Source organism: Triticum aestivum, chromosome 2B (genome assembly GCF_018294505.1).
Source record: "Triticum aestivum cultivar Chinese Spring chromosome 2B, IWGSC CS RefSeq v2.1, whole genome shotgun sequence".
In the NCBI taxonomy this organism is placed as follows: domain Eukaryota; kingdom Viridiplantae; phylum Streptophyta; class Magnoliopsida; order Poales; family Poaceae; genus Triticum; species Triticum aestivum.
The window spans coordinates 162,479,068-162,499,458 of NC_057798.1; the positions used below are offsets into that span (position 1 = coordinate 162,479,068).

Consider the following 20,391-nt stretch of genomic DNA (forward strand, 5'->3'; position numbering starts at 1 on the left):
AGTTACGGATCTCCGGATATATAAGAAACGGTGAAAGGGCAGAATCAGAGAACACAGAAACAGAGAGAGACAGAGAGACAGATCCAATCTTGAAGGGGCTCTCGCCCCTCCCACACCATGGAGACCATGGACCAGAGGGGAAACCCTTCTCCCATCTAGGGAGAAGGTCAAGGAAGAAGAAGAAGAAGAAGAAGAAGAAGAAGGGGCCTCTCTCCCCCTTGCTTCCGGTGGCGCCGGAACGCCGCCGGGGGCCATCATCATCTCCGCGATCTTCACCAACACCTCCGCCATCTTCACTAACATCTCCATCACCTTCCCCCATCTATATTCAGCGGTCCACTCTCCCGCAACCCGCTGTACCCTCTACTTGAACATGGTGCTTTATGCTTCATATTATTATCCAATGATGTATTGCCATCCTATGATGTCTGAGTAGGTTTTCGTTGTCCTACCGGTGATTGATGAATTGCTATGATTGGTTTAATTTGCTTGTGGTTATGTTGCTGTCCTATTGTGCCCTCCGTGTCGAGCAAGCGTGAGGGATTCCCGCTGTAGGGTGTTGCAATACGTTCATGATTCGCTTATAGTGGGTTGCTTGAGTGACAGAAGCATAAACCCGAGTAAGGGGGTTGTGGCGTATGGGATAAAGGGGACTTGATGCTTTAATGCTATGGTTGGGTTTTACCTTAATGATCTTTACTAGCTGCGGATGCTTGCTAGAGTTCCAGTCATAAGTGCATATGATCCAAGAAGAGAAAGTATGTTAGCTTATGCCTCTCCCACATAAAACTTGCTATCGGTCTAGTAAAGTAGTCAATGGCTTAGGGACAATTTCACAACTCCTACCACCACTTTTCCACACTCGCTATATTTACTTTATTGCATCTTATTTAAACAGCCCATAGTTTATATTTACATGCTCTTTATTATCTTGCAAAGCTATCCAACAACACCTACAAAGTACTTCTAGTTTTATACTTGTTCTAGGTAAAGCGAACGTCAAGCGTGCGTAGAGTTGTATCAGTGGTCGATAGAACTTGAGGGAATATTTGTTCTACCTTTAGCTCCTCGTTGGGTTCGACACTCTTACTTATCGAAAGAGGCTACAATTGATCCCCTATACTTGTGGGTTATCAGTATCGGAGAGGTATCTCTGGGCCCTCTCGGTAATGCTCATCACTATAAGCCTTGCAAGCAATGTGAATAATGAGTTAGTTACAGGATGATGCATTACAGAACGAGTAAAGAGACTTGCCGGTAATGAGATTGAACTAGGTATGATGATATCGACGATCGAATCTCGGGCAAGTAACATACCGATGACAAAGGGAACAACGTATGTTGTTATGCGGTTTGACCGATAAAGATCTTCGTAGAATATGTAGGAACCAATATGAGCATCCAAGTTCCACTATTGGTTATTGACCAGAGATGTGTCTCGATCATGTCTACATAGTTCTCGAACCCGCAGGGTCCGCACGCTTAACATTCGATGATGATTTGTATTATGAGTTATGTGATTTGATGACCGAAGTTTGTTCGGAGTCTCGGATGAGATCACAGACATGACTAGGAGTCTCAAAATGGTCGAGAAGTAAAGATTCATATATTGGAAGGTTGCATTCGGACATCAGAATGGTTCCGAGTGGTTCGGGCATTTTTCCGGAGTACCGGGAGGTTACCGGAACCCCTCGGGAGAAGTATTGGGCCTATTAGGCCTCAGTGGAGGAGAGGAGAGAGGCCACGTGAGAGGGGAGGGCCCCCCTTGCCCAAACCAAATTGGACTATAGGGGAGGGGGCCGCCCTCCCTCTTTCCTTCTCCCTCTCTCTCCCTTCCCCTTTTCCCTCTCTGGTGGAAGGAAGGAGGGGGGCGAATCCTACTTGGACTAGGAGTCCAAGTAGGACTCCCCTCCTGGCGCGCCCAACCTGGCCGGCCTCCTCTCTCCCTCCCTCCTTTATATACGTGGCCAGGGGGCACCCCTATAGCACAACAGACAATCTCTTAGCCGTGTGCGGTGCCCCCTCCACAGTTACACACCTCGGTCATATCGTCGTAGTGCTTAGGTGAAGCCTTGCGCCGGTAGCATCATCATCACCGTTGCCGCACCATCGTGCTGACGGAACTCTCCCTCGTCCTCAATTGGATCAAGAGCTCGAGGGACGTCATCGTGCTGAACGTGTGCTGAACACGGAGGTGCCGTACATTCGGTACTTGGATCGGTTGGATCGTGAAGACGTTCGACTACATCAACAACATTACTAAATGCTTCCGCTTTCGGTCTACGAGGGTACGTGGACACACTCTCCCCGCTCGTTGCTATGCTTCTCCTAGATAGATCTTGCGTGATCGTAGGAATTTTTTTGAATTACTACGTTCCCCAACAAAACGGTGCGGGCAAACTAAACGTGTGTGTTAGTTGCCTTATCGTACACGATTCGCAACCATGAACTGTTTCTGATGAAGTATGCATCGTAAATGTTGCACCACAGAATAGCGTGTGTGATAGTTGTCGTGTACGACGATGTTACGATGGTCCGACGTTTCGTAATCCTGTCCGACACTCATACAACGATTAGCTAATCTTCTTAATAGTGAACCGTTTGTGATGGGCCGCGCATCATACACGTTCTATAATAGTGAACCGTTTGTGATGGGCCGCTCATCATAAACGTAGCACCACAGAACACCGACTGTGATGGCAATGCGAGCAGAAACGAGTAGGAGTACTGTAGGGTCCCTATCCTCGACGGTTTCTGGGTCGTGTGGGAAGGACCCCCTATCGCCGTCGCTCACTAGGCAATGGTTCCAAATGCCGTCGCGAAAAGAGGTTACCAACTGTTTGTATAGCACCGATGTGTACTAGTGAATAGATAACCAGGAGGTCGATGGCTACCAAGGTTACATAAATCAAAATCATAATTCACATTTGCAGAAGCAATTTCTTGACAAAATCCCTTGAATAAACGAATAGACACTTCTATGAATATATTATTGATCATGAAAATGTTGAGGCATTTTATCTGTTATGCTCCTATACATGTGTTGGTGGCAGATAGGCACTAAATTAGAGTTCAACAATTATTCTGTTGCGCCACCTAAGCATTTATCAGCACCATTTGTGGTAATGTTTCTGCTTGAGGGTACTGGAGAGGAGTCAGTACTCACGCTTGAAACCAATATTCAGACTTGATCTTCTTACAGGATCACACTCTAGGGAGACACATCCATGTAGTAATCTGATAAAGATATAAGTACAAGACAATATTGATCCAGAGAGCCCACCTGCACCGAGTTGCCTTCTCTAGTGAATTGTCCTTGGGAATCAACACATTGCAAATACTGATAGGTCTAAACTGGGTCACCTTCTCTGGTGAATTGACCTTGGGAATCAACACAATTGCAGTATCATTCCAACCCGATGGAATTGTGCAGGTATTCACTGCTTGCAAGACCTCATCAACCAAATCATCCCCTAGCATGGGCCAGAATCTTTTATAAAAAATAGCATGAAGACCATCTGGCCCCGGAGCCTTTAAATCACCAATATCAAAAAGAGCCTTACGAACATCATCAACAGTATAAGGGGCAAACAGGGCATTATTCATCCCAGTAGTCACTCTACTCCTGACAAGATACAAACTTCCTGATTTGGATATAAAACCTCCGAGGTAAAAAGACGGGAGAAATAACCCATGATATGTTCCTTCAGATCATTACCTTGCTGCCAAACACCAGTATCATCTAGAAGTCTCCTAATATCGTCCATTTTTTCCTGGCCGTTGCAACGTTATGAAAAAAATGAAGTATTACGGTCCCCATGTAGCAGACAGTTCGCTCGACCTCTCTGTAACCAGAAAATTTCCTCTTGATCCAAAAGATTTTCAATGAGTACTATAATTTCCTTTTGCCTTGAGCGGGAATCACCACTAATAGGACCATGCTTCAGCCTCTTTAGTTCTTTTTTTAACTTATTTATTCTCCTCTTTGGTCCCTTCAAAGTAACTCGGTCCCAAGAATGTAAATCATCATGCACCTCTCTAGTTCATGCTGCGAGAGAAGGACCAGTACCCGTCATCTTTGCTTTTTCCCAAGCAGTCTTCACAATCTCCTCAACAGTATCTTCTTTCAGCCATTTTGCTTCAAATTGTCTCACACGACCGTTCCGATGATTAAACAAGTTACTGTCAAAATAATCTGTATCAAGAATTAAAGGACGATGGTCTAAGTGTACATGCTCCCCATTAATAACAGCAACAAGCGGAAATTTACTTGCCCATTATAAATTACAGACAGCTCGATCAAGCCTTTCACGAATGTCCCCCCTTGTCCAAGTGAATGGATCCCCAACGCAGCCCATATCCTCCAGGTTACAGTCACTCAAGCACTTACCAAATTCCTGCATCATTTCATTTGGTCTAGCATTGCCGCCTTCTTTTCCACGGCAGTTCGAGAGCTCCGGGAGCTCCAAGGTCGTACTTGTGCGGATTTGATTTTTCTTTCCGAGTTGCAGTTTGAATAAAAGTAAAGCTGACGAGCTACGTTGTATCTTAAGTTTTAATTCCATGTTACTAGATGAGAGTGATGGCAAGTCTGGTGGTCTTGTACCTTTTTTTTATCAAAAAGAGAATAAAATCAAGTTGAACTATTTGTCTTCCCATTTTTATTGATGTTATGTTTTTGAATGATGATTCTGTAAATTGGTGCTTTACGGGTTTCTATGATTATCCGGCATGGAATGAAAAATATTTATCTTGGGTTGATCTTCGTCAACTGCATTCTCATGCTAGTCACTGGAGAAGTAAAATTCTAGATTGATTTGTGGTATTTATCAATATGTGTGTTGCACGTGCACACTTACTAGTAGATCAAATTAATCACTAGTATGTAGTAGTTAGTTACGTACCAGTCTACTAGTACTCCCTCCGGTCCTTTTTACTTTGCATATTAGGTTTGTCTGAAGTCAATCTCATCCAACTTTGACCAAGTTTATATAAAAAATTATTGACATTTACATAACAACACCAATATCATTAGATTCATCTCGGAATATATTTTCATATTATATTTATTAGATATTATAGATGCTAGTAATTTCTAATATAAATCTGGTCAAACTTAGCTAAGTTTGACTTTGGGCAAATCCAATGTGTAGAGTAAAAAGGACCGGAGGGAGTACTTGAGATTTGGGAGATCAGAACTTGGAGAATCCAATGAAGTACTTGTGAGTGGTTGGTTTGCGTGAGGCGCAACAAACAGATATGCTAGTGATTGTCGAGTAAGCGTCAACTCGTCGGAGCCGGCTAGATGAGTAGTCGATCGGGCGTTGGAGACTAGAGGGCTCTGCCTGGGCGATGGATATTGGCTAGGAATAGGTACATGTGAATGTGCGGTGATGGCGTTAGGTTTATTCAGGGGCCGATGATTACATTAGGTCTTTTTAGGGAAATTATCACATTAGGTGTTAAGTAAAACCATGGAGTGTTGGGAAATTGGCAAATGGGCTGCCCTCACACACAGGTACGGCGGAAATTATGCATCATAAATATCGTCTGTATAAACATTGTGACGATTTAAATAAAAGCTTCGTGAGATTGTCATAAAAATAAATTACCAGCTTCTTCGGTGGTTACGGTTTTTGACCACTGGAAACCAAACCCGGACGTACACCGAACACTAAAAACCAATCGAAGTTCCCACTGAGCCGAACAACCATACACCGAACAAACAGACCAATTGGTTAAAACTGTTCGATTTGATTCCGTTTTTCTGTTTTCGGTGTGACAATGTCCACCCTTAGGTCAACAGTGATCTCAACCAAAATACAGTTTCTCACATGGAATAGAGAAACAAAAGGAGTTTTGAAGAAATATAATTCCTAAGGTTCCATATAAAGGTCTTCTGTAATCTTCTAGAACAAATGGACTCCCATCCTAGATTTCTTTTGAATTCCTACTGCCAACATCTCAGTTTATGGGGTTCTACTTTGCAGCAAGCTGGTTGTAAAAAAAGAAGAGTTGATTTTGCAGTCTATGCCGTTTAGGCCTACATATGTAGGACCCTTATAAGTGTCATACGTGTGGCACGAAGCAATTCCACTGTGACTTTTTTGATGACAAATTTAGTTACTCGAGTATGTCAACTTTAGTTGTGAAGCATGACAACTTTCTGTTTTTTTACTTGTGCTTCGAGTTTGTGCGTCCCAACCCTAAAACTCCCCACTTCCTCCTCCGCCGCCCCCCTCCCGCGCCAACCCCCCACCCCCCTGCTCGACCCCCCCTCTGCCGGCGCCGGCGCCGCCACGAACTACGGGGACGATGGAGGTAGACGGCGAGGCCCGCCCGTTCCTCCTCTTCTCCAAGCCCAAGTCCAATCGCCGGACCGAGCCTCAGCCCCAAGTTCAGGCCCAGCCGAAACCCCCCAAACCCGACCCCACTCCCGCCGTCCAGACCGACCACGGCGACTCTGGCGACTCCGACGACTCCGGTTCCGACTCTGACTCCGACCCGGCGCCCACCGTCGTGACCGACCACGGCGACACCTGCAGCGCGGACGGCGGCGCCGCCGCGGACGCTCTCGCCTCCTTCGCGGACCTCGGCCTGTCGGAGTGGCTGGTCGACGTGTGCACCTCCCTGGGCATGCGGCGCCCCACGGCCGTGCAGCGGCGGTGCATCCCGCGCGCGCTCGCCGGCGAGAACGTGCTCGGCATCGCGGAGACGGGCAGCGGCAAGACGGCCGCGTTCGCGCTCCCCATCCTGCACCGCCTCGGCGAGGACCCCTTCGGCGTCGCCGCGCTCGCGCTCGCGCCCACGCGGGAGCTCGCGGCGCAGCTCGCCGAGCAGTTCCGCGCGCTCGGCTCGCCGCTGGGGCTCAGGTGCCTCGCGGCGATTGGAGGGTTCGACTCGCTCGCGCAGGCCAAGGGCCTCGCGCGCCGTCCCCACGTCGTTGTGGCCACCCCCGGCCGCATCGCCACGCTCATCAAGAACGACCCTGACCTCGCCAAAGTCTTCGCCCGCACCAAGGTTGGCATTCCGTTACTCTTTTAGCAGTCATACGCCAAGATATAGCAACTACTTGCTCGTTTAATTGTGCCATGGCCTGCTGTCATGTACAACCATACATTGAGATTCTCATCTTGACTCAAAATGCATGTGGTTTAATAGCAAAGCACATTATGCCCATGTAGTCACACGACATGTATATAGTATATATTTGTGTAGAGAATTTTAGTGGTGTGTTATCTTGCAAATAGTGGTAGTGATGTTATGCTATTTGACCTTCATGAGAAATTAGGCATGATGTGCTGCTTTTTCGTGATGAATTGAGGTGTTATGTTAATATCATGATGCAAAGAAACTATCGGTAGCACACCTTCATGCTATAAATACGTGATTCCGCTGAGGTTTAGCAGATTTCTTGTGCTTACATCTGATGTATGCTCCTTACGTTTCGAATTCTATTTGTTCTCCTTGCGTAATATCAGGATGCTTCTTAAGTGGTTCAGGATTTGGTCTGTGTCATCACCGACATGCCTATTTGAGTGATCTTTGTTCTTACAGTAAGCAATTAACTGCATCTCAAGCATCTAGAATTTTAGGTAGGGTGCCTGAATACCGATACTGTGATGCAGCAAAAAAAAAATTATGAATAGTGCAGATACTGCGATACATTTGTATATATGAAATAAACATTTTAAAATATAATAACAATAATTATATATGAAAACAGGACAGTTTACTACCAAGGAAAATGCACTGTAAACATTATCCTAGGTTTCTTCAGCCACTGAAACTTCATCTTGAAGCTGCTGAAGAATAGGGCACATCACATTTGGGCGTGATCCGATCCCCTTATTGGACATCTTAAGCAAATGTGCTTTACTTCTTCTGTAGCTACCTTTAAATTCCTGAGTACAAATACTTGCATCTGAATCACACATTTCCTCCACCTCCTGCACCCCCTTCTAAGATATCCACATGATTCCACAAAGGCTTGTTACCTAGATCATTTGCCGGCACATCCTAAAGTGGTGTGAAGCACATACAACATTATACAATGGGAAGACCAACTTCAGCAAACAAAGGTTAGAAAGGGTGAAGTCTCAACTCACCATGGCCAAGAAAATATTGCCTCTCGCTTTGGAGCCTGGGAGGAACTGAAGGAGATGGAGGTGAAACTCAGATCTGTCAGTGGAGCAGTTGCTAGCTCTTTGTTCTCTAGTGCAGAGCCAGGTGGGGGAGAGGAAGCAAGGGAGCACTAGTGGTGGCGCACAGATGCGGACAGGGAGCACCGAAGGCTGGCCCTCTTCTTCCTCACCAAAGCGGCCCTGCCTGTAGGTCTCCTTCTCTGGTGCGGCAGCGCTCAGAATAGGGGAGGAGATAGCGGAGGCCACCCTCGTCCGTGTGGTGACCGCGTGGCACTCAGGTTGGGATGGAGGCGCGGATGTGAGAATGAGGCAAGAAAGCGGGAGGGGCATGCCGTGGGTATGGACGACGGGTTAGGGTTTCCCCGTGTTGCACCGGTATAGGGGTATATCCCACCGTTTTTTTTTACTTTTTTTTGGAAAATAGAAAATCACCAGATACGCATATTGGGGCATCTGGAGGTATCTCCGTACCCAGACGTATCTAACCTCCAATATGCCATATTTTTGCCGTATCCATGCATCCTAGAATTTCTACTATTTCCTCTTCCGCTAGTTTCAGGTTTCTAATGCATGCTGTCTTTTCTATTGCAGTTTCTTGTGTTGGATGAGGCAGATAGAGTTGTAGATTCCAATTTCGAGGAGGACCTCAAGGTGATATTTGATTGTTTGCCAAAGAAGCGGCAAACATTTCTATTTTCTGCCACAATGTCGGATAATCTGAGATCTTTGCTTGAACTTTCGGGAAGCAAGTCGTACTTTTTTGAGGCATACGAAGGGTTCAAGACTGTTGAGAACTTAAAGCAACAGTATATCCATATACCTCCGGATGGAAAAGAGCTCCATCTTCTGTATCTCCTGTCAAAAATGAAGGAAGATAATATACGTTCAGCCATTGTATTTGTTTCAACTTGCAGGTATGCTCGCCTACACCATAACTATTCATTGTTCCTAGTAATAGATCCTCTCATGAGTGCCCAATTCACGATTTTTTTTTTGTTATTATGCACGCATCTCCCCAAGACATGCCTATTTCAGTTTACCCGCTCCTGCAATTGTCAATCCCTGTATTCAGAAGTCTGATGGAATGCTGCGTGTTACTCTTTACGTTTGATTTGTAAACTGTTTAAAGTTCAATGCTCTCTTGAGAAGTTGCTGAAGTCACTTATATTATCACATAGGACATGCCAATATTTGGACTTTGTGTTGCAAGAGCTGGGTCGACCTGCTGTTTCTTTGCACTCTCACAAGGCTCAGTCACAAAGGCTTTCAGCGTTGCATCGTTTTAAGTCTGGTCAGGTTCCTGTGTTGATTGCTACCGATGTGGCCAGTCGTGGATTGGATATCCAAACTGTTGATCTTGTTATCAACTATGACATTCCAAGGTATCTTGTACTAGCTTTATATTCATATAGTAACTTAGTATTTGTCGCTATAACATTTTGATGAATGTGAATACCTGACTGATGCTTGTGGTTACTTCCTTTAGGTTTCCACGTGATTATATCCATAGGGTTGGGCGAACTGCAAGAGCTACCAGGGGAGGGCTCTCAATAAGCTTTATAACCCAGGTTTGCTGAATGCCCGATTTAGATGATATATTCCCATGGCCCAGTTATCATTTGCCCTCTTGTATTTGAAAGAAAAAATCCACCTTCATGAGTCTTCTCCTCATGTCAACGTTGATGGGTAACGGATCCAGCCGATTGCAATACTATATCTACCAATAAAAAAAATATGGAGGAGCTTTCCATACAAACTATGAAAACTTGAAACTACTTCTAAGTAGCTTGAAATACTTCAATGGCAGAAGCAACTAACCTCCAAGGATGCATGTTTATAAGAAACCGTTCTTTGGCAATTATGAATTTTACCTCACAGAATTCACTCTTTTGCAAAGTAGGAATTTTGGCTACCAGTTAGCTATTGTATATTCAGACATATACTATGTTACAAGTGATAAATTTGGAAATATACATGGTAGGAGTGCCCCAAAGTTTCTTAACGAAACAAATGTTCTTTTTCATGTGTTATGTTAACTTGTGAGTTCCTACTGAAAAACCGTGCACTCCCTCTTGTGCTGATTGGGATGTCTCTGCAGAGGGATATATGTCTCCTACATGAGATAGAAGATGACGTGGGAAATCGATTCAGTGCATATGAGTGCGACGATAAAGAAGTCACCAAAGATATTACAAAGGTGGGCTAACTGGATTCATGTTTTGTGCATATCACCGACTGCAATATCTTGTCATTTTTTAGTCTTGCGTCTGGACAGTTTACTGCCTAACCTATTCTGTACCCCAGTTTATGACAAAGAGATTTCCTGTGGCAACTATTTTTTTTACTGATCACTGAACATTGAAGGTATTCAAAGCGAGGCGTCTTGCAAACATGAGGATGGCGGATGAGGGCCACGAAGACAAGGTTCAAGACAGGAAAGACCAGAAGAAGAGAGACCAGGCGAGAAAGCGCAAACACGACGAGTGAAGTGAACCTGGCTAAGAGATGGCCCACGCGTATGGCTTTGCTTTGTGGACGGACTGTCAGGCACCGGGCAGTCAGTTCCGTCCTACGCACTCTGACATCGTCTAATCGATGTGAAATTTTGTACTGTAGTAGCTAATTCATGTTGTAAATCACAATATCTAGTTATGCAATCGTAAAATTGAGCAGATGATGGTGTGACAGTTTGTCGTGGCCCCTCGAATAACCTCAGTATGCTGTACAATTTTCATCCTGAGATTGTTTGGCCGAAGCTTGTGCCTGACAGCGCTGCTGTTTCTAACTCACATGATTCCGCCCCCCCAAAAAAAAGAAAACTCACATGATTCCGGTGTTAGAACCAAGCGGCTGCTGTAAAAATCTTTGCCCTGCATCTTTTAGCGTTGTTTGACCTGCAACATAGAGGGAGATTTTGAAGACAAAAAAGGAAAATTACGGCCTATGATCCGATGCAAACATCGGTGGTGGAGTCCCGTCGCTCAGATAACGCCTTCTGCGTGGGCAGCCGCAACAACTCGCTGATCGAAGTAGACTTTTTTTTTTTTGAGGCAGGCTGAACGAAGTAGACGGCGCGGCGAATCGGCGAACGGGACGTCACTCCATGGGCCGACCTCCTGCATACAAGGCCCAAACCCAATACAGCCTACTTCTGTGGCCTTTCCGGTGAAGCGTGCGACGGGCGCAGCGGAACGAAGGTTGGGACGTAGGTGCCCGTTCGTTTAGTCCCACCTCGCCTGGCCAAGGGAGCGACGGGAGGGAGGTGGGCTATATAAGAGCAGGTGGTGCGAGCGTTGAAAAGCACGCAGCTGCGTGGTGAGCACAAAGCGAACTATTCTTTCGCCTTTTACTAAAGAATACCGTGTGCACGCCACACTAAGCAGCATACCTTAATTTTTAAAGGGTGTCTTCTCCTTGTGAGAAGGCCCCACTAAACCTGAATTTCAAAATTTTACTTTTGAATGGTGTTTTCTCCTCCTGAGAAGGCCCCCAAATCCTGATTTTCAAATTTTTGTTTTGTTGTCAATGATTTTTCCTAAATGTTTATCTGTTTTTGTACGTGTTGCTGGTAAGCAAGTCATGCCAGAAAGAAGACGCTATTCGTTAAGCTGCTAGTGTATTTCACTCCCGCCGAACATGCCAATCGATTCCTGTTAGCGGATGAGAAGTGCAGTGGACTCGTGCTAATCTAGCCTGCTATCTCGCTCTGTGAACTGTGCTATCCGTGGATTTCCATAGAGATCACCCTGGCGTATTAGCAAGACTATGTCAAACTGCGTGTGTTCTGTTAAAGAAAAGAGCACCTATGAACTTTGGAACTGAGTTTTCAGCGTACAAATAAAGATGACTAGTACATAATCGTTGCGGGCAAGCACAGTTGAACGCAGCAGATAGTAGTACTCTCGGTGCGATGGACTCATTTCAGCATGTTCCACATGTAAGCACCAGCTCGATGAACAGCCCGACAGATAAAAGGTTTGGTCGACAAAAAGGATGCGAACCACAAGCCTCCGTGGCACTGTGCCTACTGTCCAAGCTGAAATATTGTCATACCACTTTAATGAGCGTGGATTCTGTGGTTTCATTTTAAGTAATGGAACCGGGGCAGGAGCCCTTTTCTTCTAAAAAAAAATACTGTCATGCCACTTTCAGCTTCTGAAATTCAAGCTTTATTTGGGTGCAAGTCTCTCCTATGCACTGACCTCATCTGGTATCAGGTCCTTCCTCTTGCGTTTGAACTTGTGAACGAAACCCCGTCGCTGCGTGGTCCAGGCAAATCGGGGCCACGCTCGCAGGCAGCAAACATTTCCACACGCAGGCCATCGCACGATTGCGCGAAGGGCACAGCTTCTTTGGGCCACTGGTGTCACTCCTTTTGCGCTGAGCAACTTGAAATGCATATGTGGGCTTTGATTGCCTCAACCAAAAAAAAAAGAGTGTTGGCTTTGCTGATACGGCAGGGGAGGAGCCAGGGCAATGTAGAGATGGTTTTCGTTTAGTCCCACCTCGCCTGGCTTAGGGGGAGAGAGGGCGGGGAGGTGGGCTACATAAGAGCAGGTGGTGCGAGCGTTGAAAAGCACGCAGCTGCGTGGTGAGCACAAAGCGAACTATTCTTTCGCCTTTTACTAAAGAATACCGTGTGCACGCCACACTAAGCAGCATACCTTAATTTTTAAAGGGTGTCTTCTCCTTGTGAGAAGGCCCCACTAAACCTTAATTTTTAAAGGATGATCATCGTTGTTGTCCTTGCTCGTTGTGCCGCTGTCCGACGTCGAGGAGACATAGCCAAAAGAGGACGGATGGCACGGGTCTGCTCCTTCGTGTGTGGTGCTATATCTTGGCCTTGGCGGTCTCCTTCCCCCTCGCGAGGTGCCTTCGACAAGAAGCTGGATCTGCCTACAAATTGCACGAGCCATGACACACAAGTCCGTGAGCAGAAATAAACAAAAGGTGGTGAAGCTTTACCATATACTAGTAGAATGCTCGCGTTGCCACGGGCTTTTAAAATATTTTGCTGGAGTTATGTAAACATAATGCATGTTAAATTTCACATGTAGAGACAAGATAACATAGTTATAATCGGGCAATAATTGAAGTCCACTTCACTTGCAATGTAAATTGATAAAAAAAGGCAAATTGATGATGCATATATATAGAGCGATGATCCAACTAACAATCCATTACAAATTAAGATCTATTTGATGTGCTTAAAAAGTTCTCGCACAATATCAGAAATGTTGTCTTTAGCTTCTTTTGCATGATATTTGAGCAAGTAAAATAAAAACTTCTCCGTGAACTCTTACCCATCATGTGCAAGCAATATATATAATTAGCACAAATACTTTACATCAAAGGTCTTTAAATGTGTAACAGAGAACACTCACCATGGAAAACAAACAAACCAATTTTTTTACCATTCCACCAAAGCAGAAAAAAAAACAAAATATCCAGACACATCCCTGCAATTTCCTAAATTAATAGTATTATATTTAATATAGTGATAACAAAACTAAATGTTTGTATTCAGAATGTTATGATAATGAAATATATAAATTTATTAACCATCTATGCTCGTCGGAATACGAGGCGAAAAGAAACATTGCCATTTATATATCAGAATTCTAGCCGAGTTGGTTTATTTTCGAGTGCGTCTTTGAATTACCTCGCAAATCTTTGTAATTTCACTAAATGCCTCAGAAATTTAACCTCTAAAAACTGTGATGTATGAAGTGCATGTTTGTCAGTGATGTACAAGATGTATATGCGGATGAATGCATATGGAAGGTAAGTCTACAAGTAGTAGCTATTAGAAGCAATAAAACCATTACAACAATGTACAAAAGACCGTAATTTCTTGAATCCTTTTAATTTATTTATATAGACATAGGGAAATTGTGCGACACAAGATAAACACACGCAAGCAGACCATAATAAACCAAGTATATTATGTTTCTTCTCTCGAAATTGAGTTTATTTGTATGATATTCTGAATATAGTGAATAAGTACAAAAAGCTTTATTTGTATGATCCGTGTTTAATATATATGATATTTAGTATATTCCTATTGTGCCCCTCCGATTTGACTTACTCTCCTCTACCGCACGGCCGCATAGACCACTCTCTCTCGTCCCCCTGAATCTCTCCATAACCTCTTCAAATCTCTAGATCACGCCGGTGTCACCCACTCACATCCCTCCGCCCTTGCCCCCGCAGCCGCTACAACCAGCGACCCCATCTCCCACTACCTCCCCTTTCATCCCTTCCCCTCTCCTCGTCAGAAAAAAGTGAGGGGGAGATCAAGCGACCAGGCGGCGGCCAGATCCATTCACAACCGACAACCAACATAATGCTAAATCGCCAGCGCCGTCCTCGAAGGTCGGGCTTCTTCCACCTTGACGGATGTGCTCGCGTGCTACGAGAGGAGCGGGGGCCTTCTGCTTCTTCCTTGCTCAGTGCCCCTCTCGCCACGCCATGGATCGACCTTCCTCTCCTCCCCCCATGCCATGGACTGAGCTCGCTCTCCTCCTCAAGGTCATCTCTTCACCCATCTCCTCTAGCTTGCTGCACTACTAACACTCGCCTTCTCTCCCTCCCTTTTATCCCAGATTGAGACCTCCATGTGCACCTTGAGCTTGCTCCCCTCCTCAAGGAGTATGTTGTTTATGCTTGTAGGCCTTGCACTGCTGTTTGTAGATGATGCATGTTGCTGCTGCTGCTTGAGCATGCTTGTGCATCTGTTTGCCTAGTTCTATTTTTAGTACAAGTGTACATGTGTGTGGTGAACTAATGGATTCATTCTGGCATTTTGCATTCTTACATGAACTTAAAGTCACTGAAATCCTTACAGTCATCTAATGCAAACGCTAACGATCTGCTTGGCAGACATAACTAAAAAACATAACTTCCTAAGGCCTTGTTTGTTAGGGTTATTGCTTATGTTTTTGCAGCGTTTCCACTTTGGCCAGAAAGTCATAAAAGCTCCTAAATAGGTGCTTTTGGAGCTTTTATGGCTTTTGGAGTCAAATATTGTTTTATTGATTCATCAAAAGTCATAAAAGCTTCAAAAGCACCTATTTAGGAGCTTTTATGGCTTTTTGGTCAAAATGGAAAAGCTGCAAAAGCAGAAGCAAAAGCTCAAACAAACATGGCCTAAGTAATTAAATTATTGTATTAATTAAAATTAGAGAACTTATTATCGCTTATATGCCAAGATTAGTTACCACAAAAATAAATTCACGGCGTACACACTTACATCTCTACTATTAAAGTAACGGTAATAATGAAGCTTTTTGTTCAATTTTTTCATAATAAATAGTGTTTTCAGTTTCATGTTGGACGATGTGGTAAGAATAGTCAAATTATAACATGTGATCTTGCAGCATGAGAGCACCAGACCTGCTCACGCTTGCTTGCAGCTACCTATATGCTCTCATTGAAAAAATGGCAAAATAATTTTCACATTGTGGCCTTCGGAAATTAACACAATTTTAGGTTAGTTCTCATTAGCAATGACCACCTGGACACACTTATTAACATTTGTGTTTGCAAATTAATTCTGAGCATGGCCTCTTGACTCACAAGTCAAAATAACTTCTGAATTCATGTTCTTTACTTTTATGTAATTAAAGTAGTTACCTTGTATATACAGTTATACACATAAGTGTGTTGGAATTGTGCCATGCTTTGGTAGTTGTATTTGTTACTCATTCTATTCAAAAATTTAGGACAACGCCTACAATAGGAGGTTTTGTCACCGACATCTGTACTTTGCTTGGTAGCTCCACATTCAATTTGTCAGATCACACCCTTGACATTTGTTTCTTTTGTTGACTGTTATATAGCATTTCTTTCATAGAAAATTGATTTTGTCCAACATATTTTTTTACTATTTTTGTATGTAACACGTAAAATGACCCTTTTGTAGACATATGATTTAAGTGCATCAACAATAATGTACATTCTTCTCTGTTTTATACAAAATGTGTTGAAAGATTGCAATCGATGATGCATATTACTATTATTTGTAGATAGAATCCCAATTGCAAATGCTTGAAGTTTTTCATTTTTATTTGATATATATTTATATAATGGAAGCATCAAACTATGCTAAGCTTGTATCTAAGGGGCGAGAGTGGACAAACATACGGTATGAGATGTTTCCGACACGAGAAGTGATAGAAATATGCCTTAAGAAGAAAATGCATTTTCACTGAATTTTGCATCATTATGTGAAAGAAGTATGTAGACATCATCATTTAAAAATTTTATGTTAAAATTTATTGGAACAAATTACATCACAAATTTAAGTGTTTACTTCAGAAATGTTATAACTTAAAGGACCATAGAAATCTTTCACTTCTTTAAAAAAACTATTCCTATGATGTCAAAAACATAAAGTGTTATAGATATTGTATGCATTGTCAATTGATGGTTTCATCAACCTATGAAATAGCAAAAGCATTTGCAGAAACAATGAGGGTGAGACATATAGAATGGACATACCAATAAAGTTCATTATGCACATTTAGTTTGGTCCGAATACAACATCGCTTCAAATTTTGCTTGCATATGAGGTGTAACTAACAAAGTCAATATTATCAAACAAAAAATATCTCAGCACACAAAATTGCCAAGAACACATACACATAGCACTCATGCCAATTAGTAAAACCACCAGCAAGTGAAGCAAAATGTAATGGGCATTTTGAAATTTACTTCGGCAAATGCTTGGAACTTGCAAAAGTTTTGGTTTTGACTTCCATGGATTTGTGCTGGTCAAGCAAATACCCAAGGTGTTAGATCATGGTTGCAAAGAGGAGAGGAAAGAATAAAAAAGGTTACAACAAATAGAGAAAAAGAAGCTTACTGATCCTGCTTCCTCTTGCATTTGAACTCTGCTCCTCCCTAGCATCAAAGTTATTTCCCTGAATGAACATAGTTTGCAAATGAATACAATGTCAAATAAAAACCAGCAGGCAAACTGGACAATGAAAAAATGGATACGTGTCACACAATGGTCCATGCATCATTCAGATTCTTGTATTTAATAGAATTATTACAAGAAGCATACCTCAGTTATCTTCCCATTAGAAGTAGTCGCAATGTAAACCAGTCTCATTCATGTGCCACTAATCATATTCTCACTGACAATGGCAATAAGATGGACCTGTGAGAAAGGGAATCATTAGAAAATGCATTTAAACAAAGAGGATGCCCACACAACATAATACTGAAGTACATCTATTATATGAGGCTTGATTTGTGCAAAAACTTCCGCTGCACCAAATGCTGCTGCGAAGCCTCCCATGACAATCTTCATCCGTTCAGTATTGTAGCTCGTCCAGGTCATCAATCTTAGTGTTGTAGCCACCACTGCAGACAAATTGGTCAAACAAGTGTTGGAATTTAGTAGTCATTAGTTATTTATCAATATCACCGCGTTCTACCAGCATGGCCTGACAAAGTGTACCGAAGATGACACCTCTATATTGTAGTACCTCAAAAATATGCATGCATGATACCGACCTGTCATCTTTTGGTACATATATATCATCTTCTTGTAATATTTACTTGAGTAGACACAATACCTTTGGAGGTTAAACAAACTGTTGCAGTCTTCAAACAAAGTGAGTTCATCGAGATATTAACACAAACATATAGAGTTCATACCGAGGAGACTGAAATGTCATGCATGGATATTAAGGGAGCCATGCATGGGGTAGAGGGAAGAGGCGACCCGACCTAGTGTAAACACCATGAGCAGGAACGAGAAAATAGCGAGGAAGAATCCACAAAGAACTGTCGTGTTTGTGATGCATCTTGCTTGCCTGATGCCGAAGACGAACTGTGTACACCACATTGGCAGCGAACTCTGTACTCCTCAAAATCACCCGGACTCCATCCGTTGGCGCTCGCTTGCGGGCAGGCTGTCGTCATGCCATGTGATTAAACCGAGGTCCCCGGATGTGGATGGCCCGTCGTCGTGCGTTGCCCGGATGCCACGTGTTTCTCCGCTCCCTTGCTTACCCTACTCCAATCCCCAAGCCGCCCAACTACATGCATTGATATTCTTCTTTACAGTTTGGACGGGCGAAGGAGTGGACGCGACCCGCATTGGCCGCTAGCTGGGCGTCAGCATCACCAGGGTACCCTCCGCCTGCAGGAACCAATGAGGAGGATGAGAGGTAGCATTGTCCGAAACATGGGAGGCAACATGACGGATGGAGGCTGCTCACATGGCAGCGGCGGTGTATGTGGCGCCGGTTGAAAGGCTTGGGTCTCGACGCCTAGGTTTGGACGATGCTTCGGTGCCTTAAGGCACCTACCTTTGTGTCTATGACATATGGGCCCAACAGGTGGCTGGCCCACATGTCAATGACCCAAAGGCAGGTGCCTTTAAGGCATCGAAGCTGCGTCCCCTAGGTTTGGGATCGTGAGAGCTGCTAGAATTTTTTCGTACATATGGGCGTATGGTTAGGAAGGAGTAATTATGTATGTGATGGAGATTATGACCGTGATTGATTCTGGAGTACTTATGCATGCGATGAAGATTACCATCCTTATGTATCCGAACGTCCCCCTACCCTTCCATTTGAATTTATTCTGTTACCAAATCTCTTGACATGTTTAAGATTGATTGATGTTAGTTAAGCTTTCTCTCTTCCCGAATAAGAAAAAAAAGGCGATCTTGTCTCCAGCCGCCAGGGCACCTTGCTCCGCCGCCGTCCTCCGACGGCTCCCCTCCGCTGATGACCTTTGTCGTCGGTGATGGTGGGGGGAGGGGGGTCGCCGGATCCATGCGTGTGGATTGTTTTAGGTCTTAGAGTTTTGGGTTGTTCATCGTCATGGCTTTGGCGATGGCGATGGCGGTATCGAATAATAATTCTTCAAATCCTTCCCCAACGAGGCGATCCGTTTTTGGGGTGGATTTGGAAACCAGACTGTGCAAGAAAGGATGGTACGGCGGCGGCGGCATCCTCATGGTGGACATGTGTCCTCGGGCTCCGCCGCTGCGACGACGTTTGCTCCAGCGCTGGCACGGAGCTTGGGAGGTAGTCCAGGAGCATATGCAGATTGTGGTCTACATCGGCGACATCTGGAAGATGGTGGATCTTGGTTCGTGTTCATGGCAGGCAGGTATGGTTTCCTCCTCCAACGTCTTAGTTGGGCGGGGGTGCCAGATCTGGAGTTTGATGGCGTGTCCGGGGTGGAGGTGATCCGTCATTTTATCCTTTAGTGGAGGTGCCAGAGGCAGGTGACGGGCATTGGTGTCAACCTCAGAGGATTCTTCAGTCTTGTTTGTAATTTTACTTCTTGGCTGGTTTTCCTCTGTGGAAAGGCTAGCGTTATGCTGTATTTTCAGTTTTGTCAAGTCGGTATGTACGTGGCTTGTACTATGATCTTTATGATATAAATGAGACACATATTACAATGCAAAAAAAAAGGTTTAAGATTGATTGCCGGTCGTGATTTGATTTATTCCCGTGTGAATTTTATTGCATTACCAAAGAACGCCCCCTACACTTCCCTTTTAATTTATTGTGTTACCAAATCTCTTGGCAGGTTTGAGATTGATTGACGACCGTGTCTGATTTATTCCCGTGTGGATTTTATTGCATTACCAAAGATTGATAACCGGTTTAAACCAATGGGAGGTGGTGGTGGGAGGTGGGTCAAAAATAAACCGGTGAGACGAAAATAGACCATGTAAAATCCGGTTTAAATGCGTTGGTGGGATAAAAGAACGGTGGGAAAAAACTAACCAAAGTGAGACAAGACTATCAACTCAGACATTAGGAGTAGAGATGACACGAACCCTAGACACAGATACATACAAGCTGCTTGATGTTGTTCCATATACGGATACGCACATGATGATAAGATGCATTCCAAGAAGCTTCTTGGAAGGTTCTTGTCGAAATAATTTTCTCTTCTCTTTGCCCATAGATTCGCACGTACAGTTGTACAGTTGTACTACTAGTGACTATTTGCGCGCTGCAGCCACATGACGCCGCGCGCGTGAACCAGCATTGCTACCTAAACTCAGCTAACAGCATTTCAGAAGAAAAAAAAGGTCAGCTAACAGCATGGTCTATCGATGGGCTTGATAATGGCTTAACATTTACAGTAGTATGTACGTACAAGTATTTCCATATGTGCACTTGCTTAGGTCATTAGTCTGAATAATTGAGACCGGCAGAATTAAACCGATCGAATAATCATGGAGCAAAAGTCTACGCACTGGGAA

General features: G+C 44.0%; 1 protein-coding gene and 2 non-coding genes across 3 annotated transcripts; all 3 read left to right on the plus strand.

Annotated features, from left to right (window-relative positions):
* The first annotated feature begins 6,239 nt into the window (after positions 1-6,239).
* LOC123044093 (DEAD-box ATP-dependent RNA helicase 36) lies at positions 6,240-10,816 on the plus strand. Its single transcript, XM_044466732.1, has 6 exons — positions 6,240-7,020; positions 8,736-9,058; positions 9,323-9,526; positions 9,631-9,712; positions 10,243-10,341; positions 10,509-10,816. The coding sequence occupies exons 1-6, from the start codon at positions 6,316-6,318 to the stop codon at positions 10,629-10,631; spliced, it is 1,536 nt and encodes a 511-aa protein (XP_044322667.1). The 5' UTR covers positions 6,240-6,315; the 3' UTR covers positions 10,632-10,816.
* A 634-nt stretch (positions 10,817-11,450) lies between these two features.
* LOC123047708 (U5 spliceosomal RNA) lies at positions 11,451-11,570 on the plus strand. Its single transcript, XR_006423083.1, has one exon. It is a non-coding gene; the product is annotated as a U5 spliceosomal RNA (small nuclear RNA).
* A 1,156-nt stretch (positions 11,571-12,726) lies between these two features.
* Positions 12,727-12,846, plus strand: LOC123047709 (U5 spliceosomal RNA). Its single transcript, XR_006423084.1, has one exon. It is a non-coding gene; the product is annotated as a U5 spliceosomal RNA (small nuclear RNA).
* Positions 12,847-20,391: the final 7,545 nt, after the last annotated feature.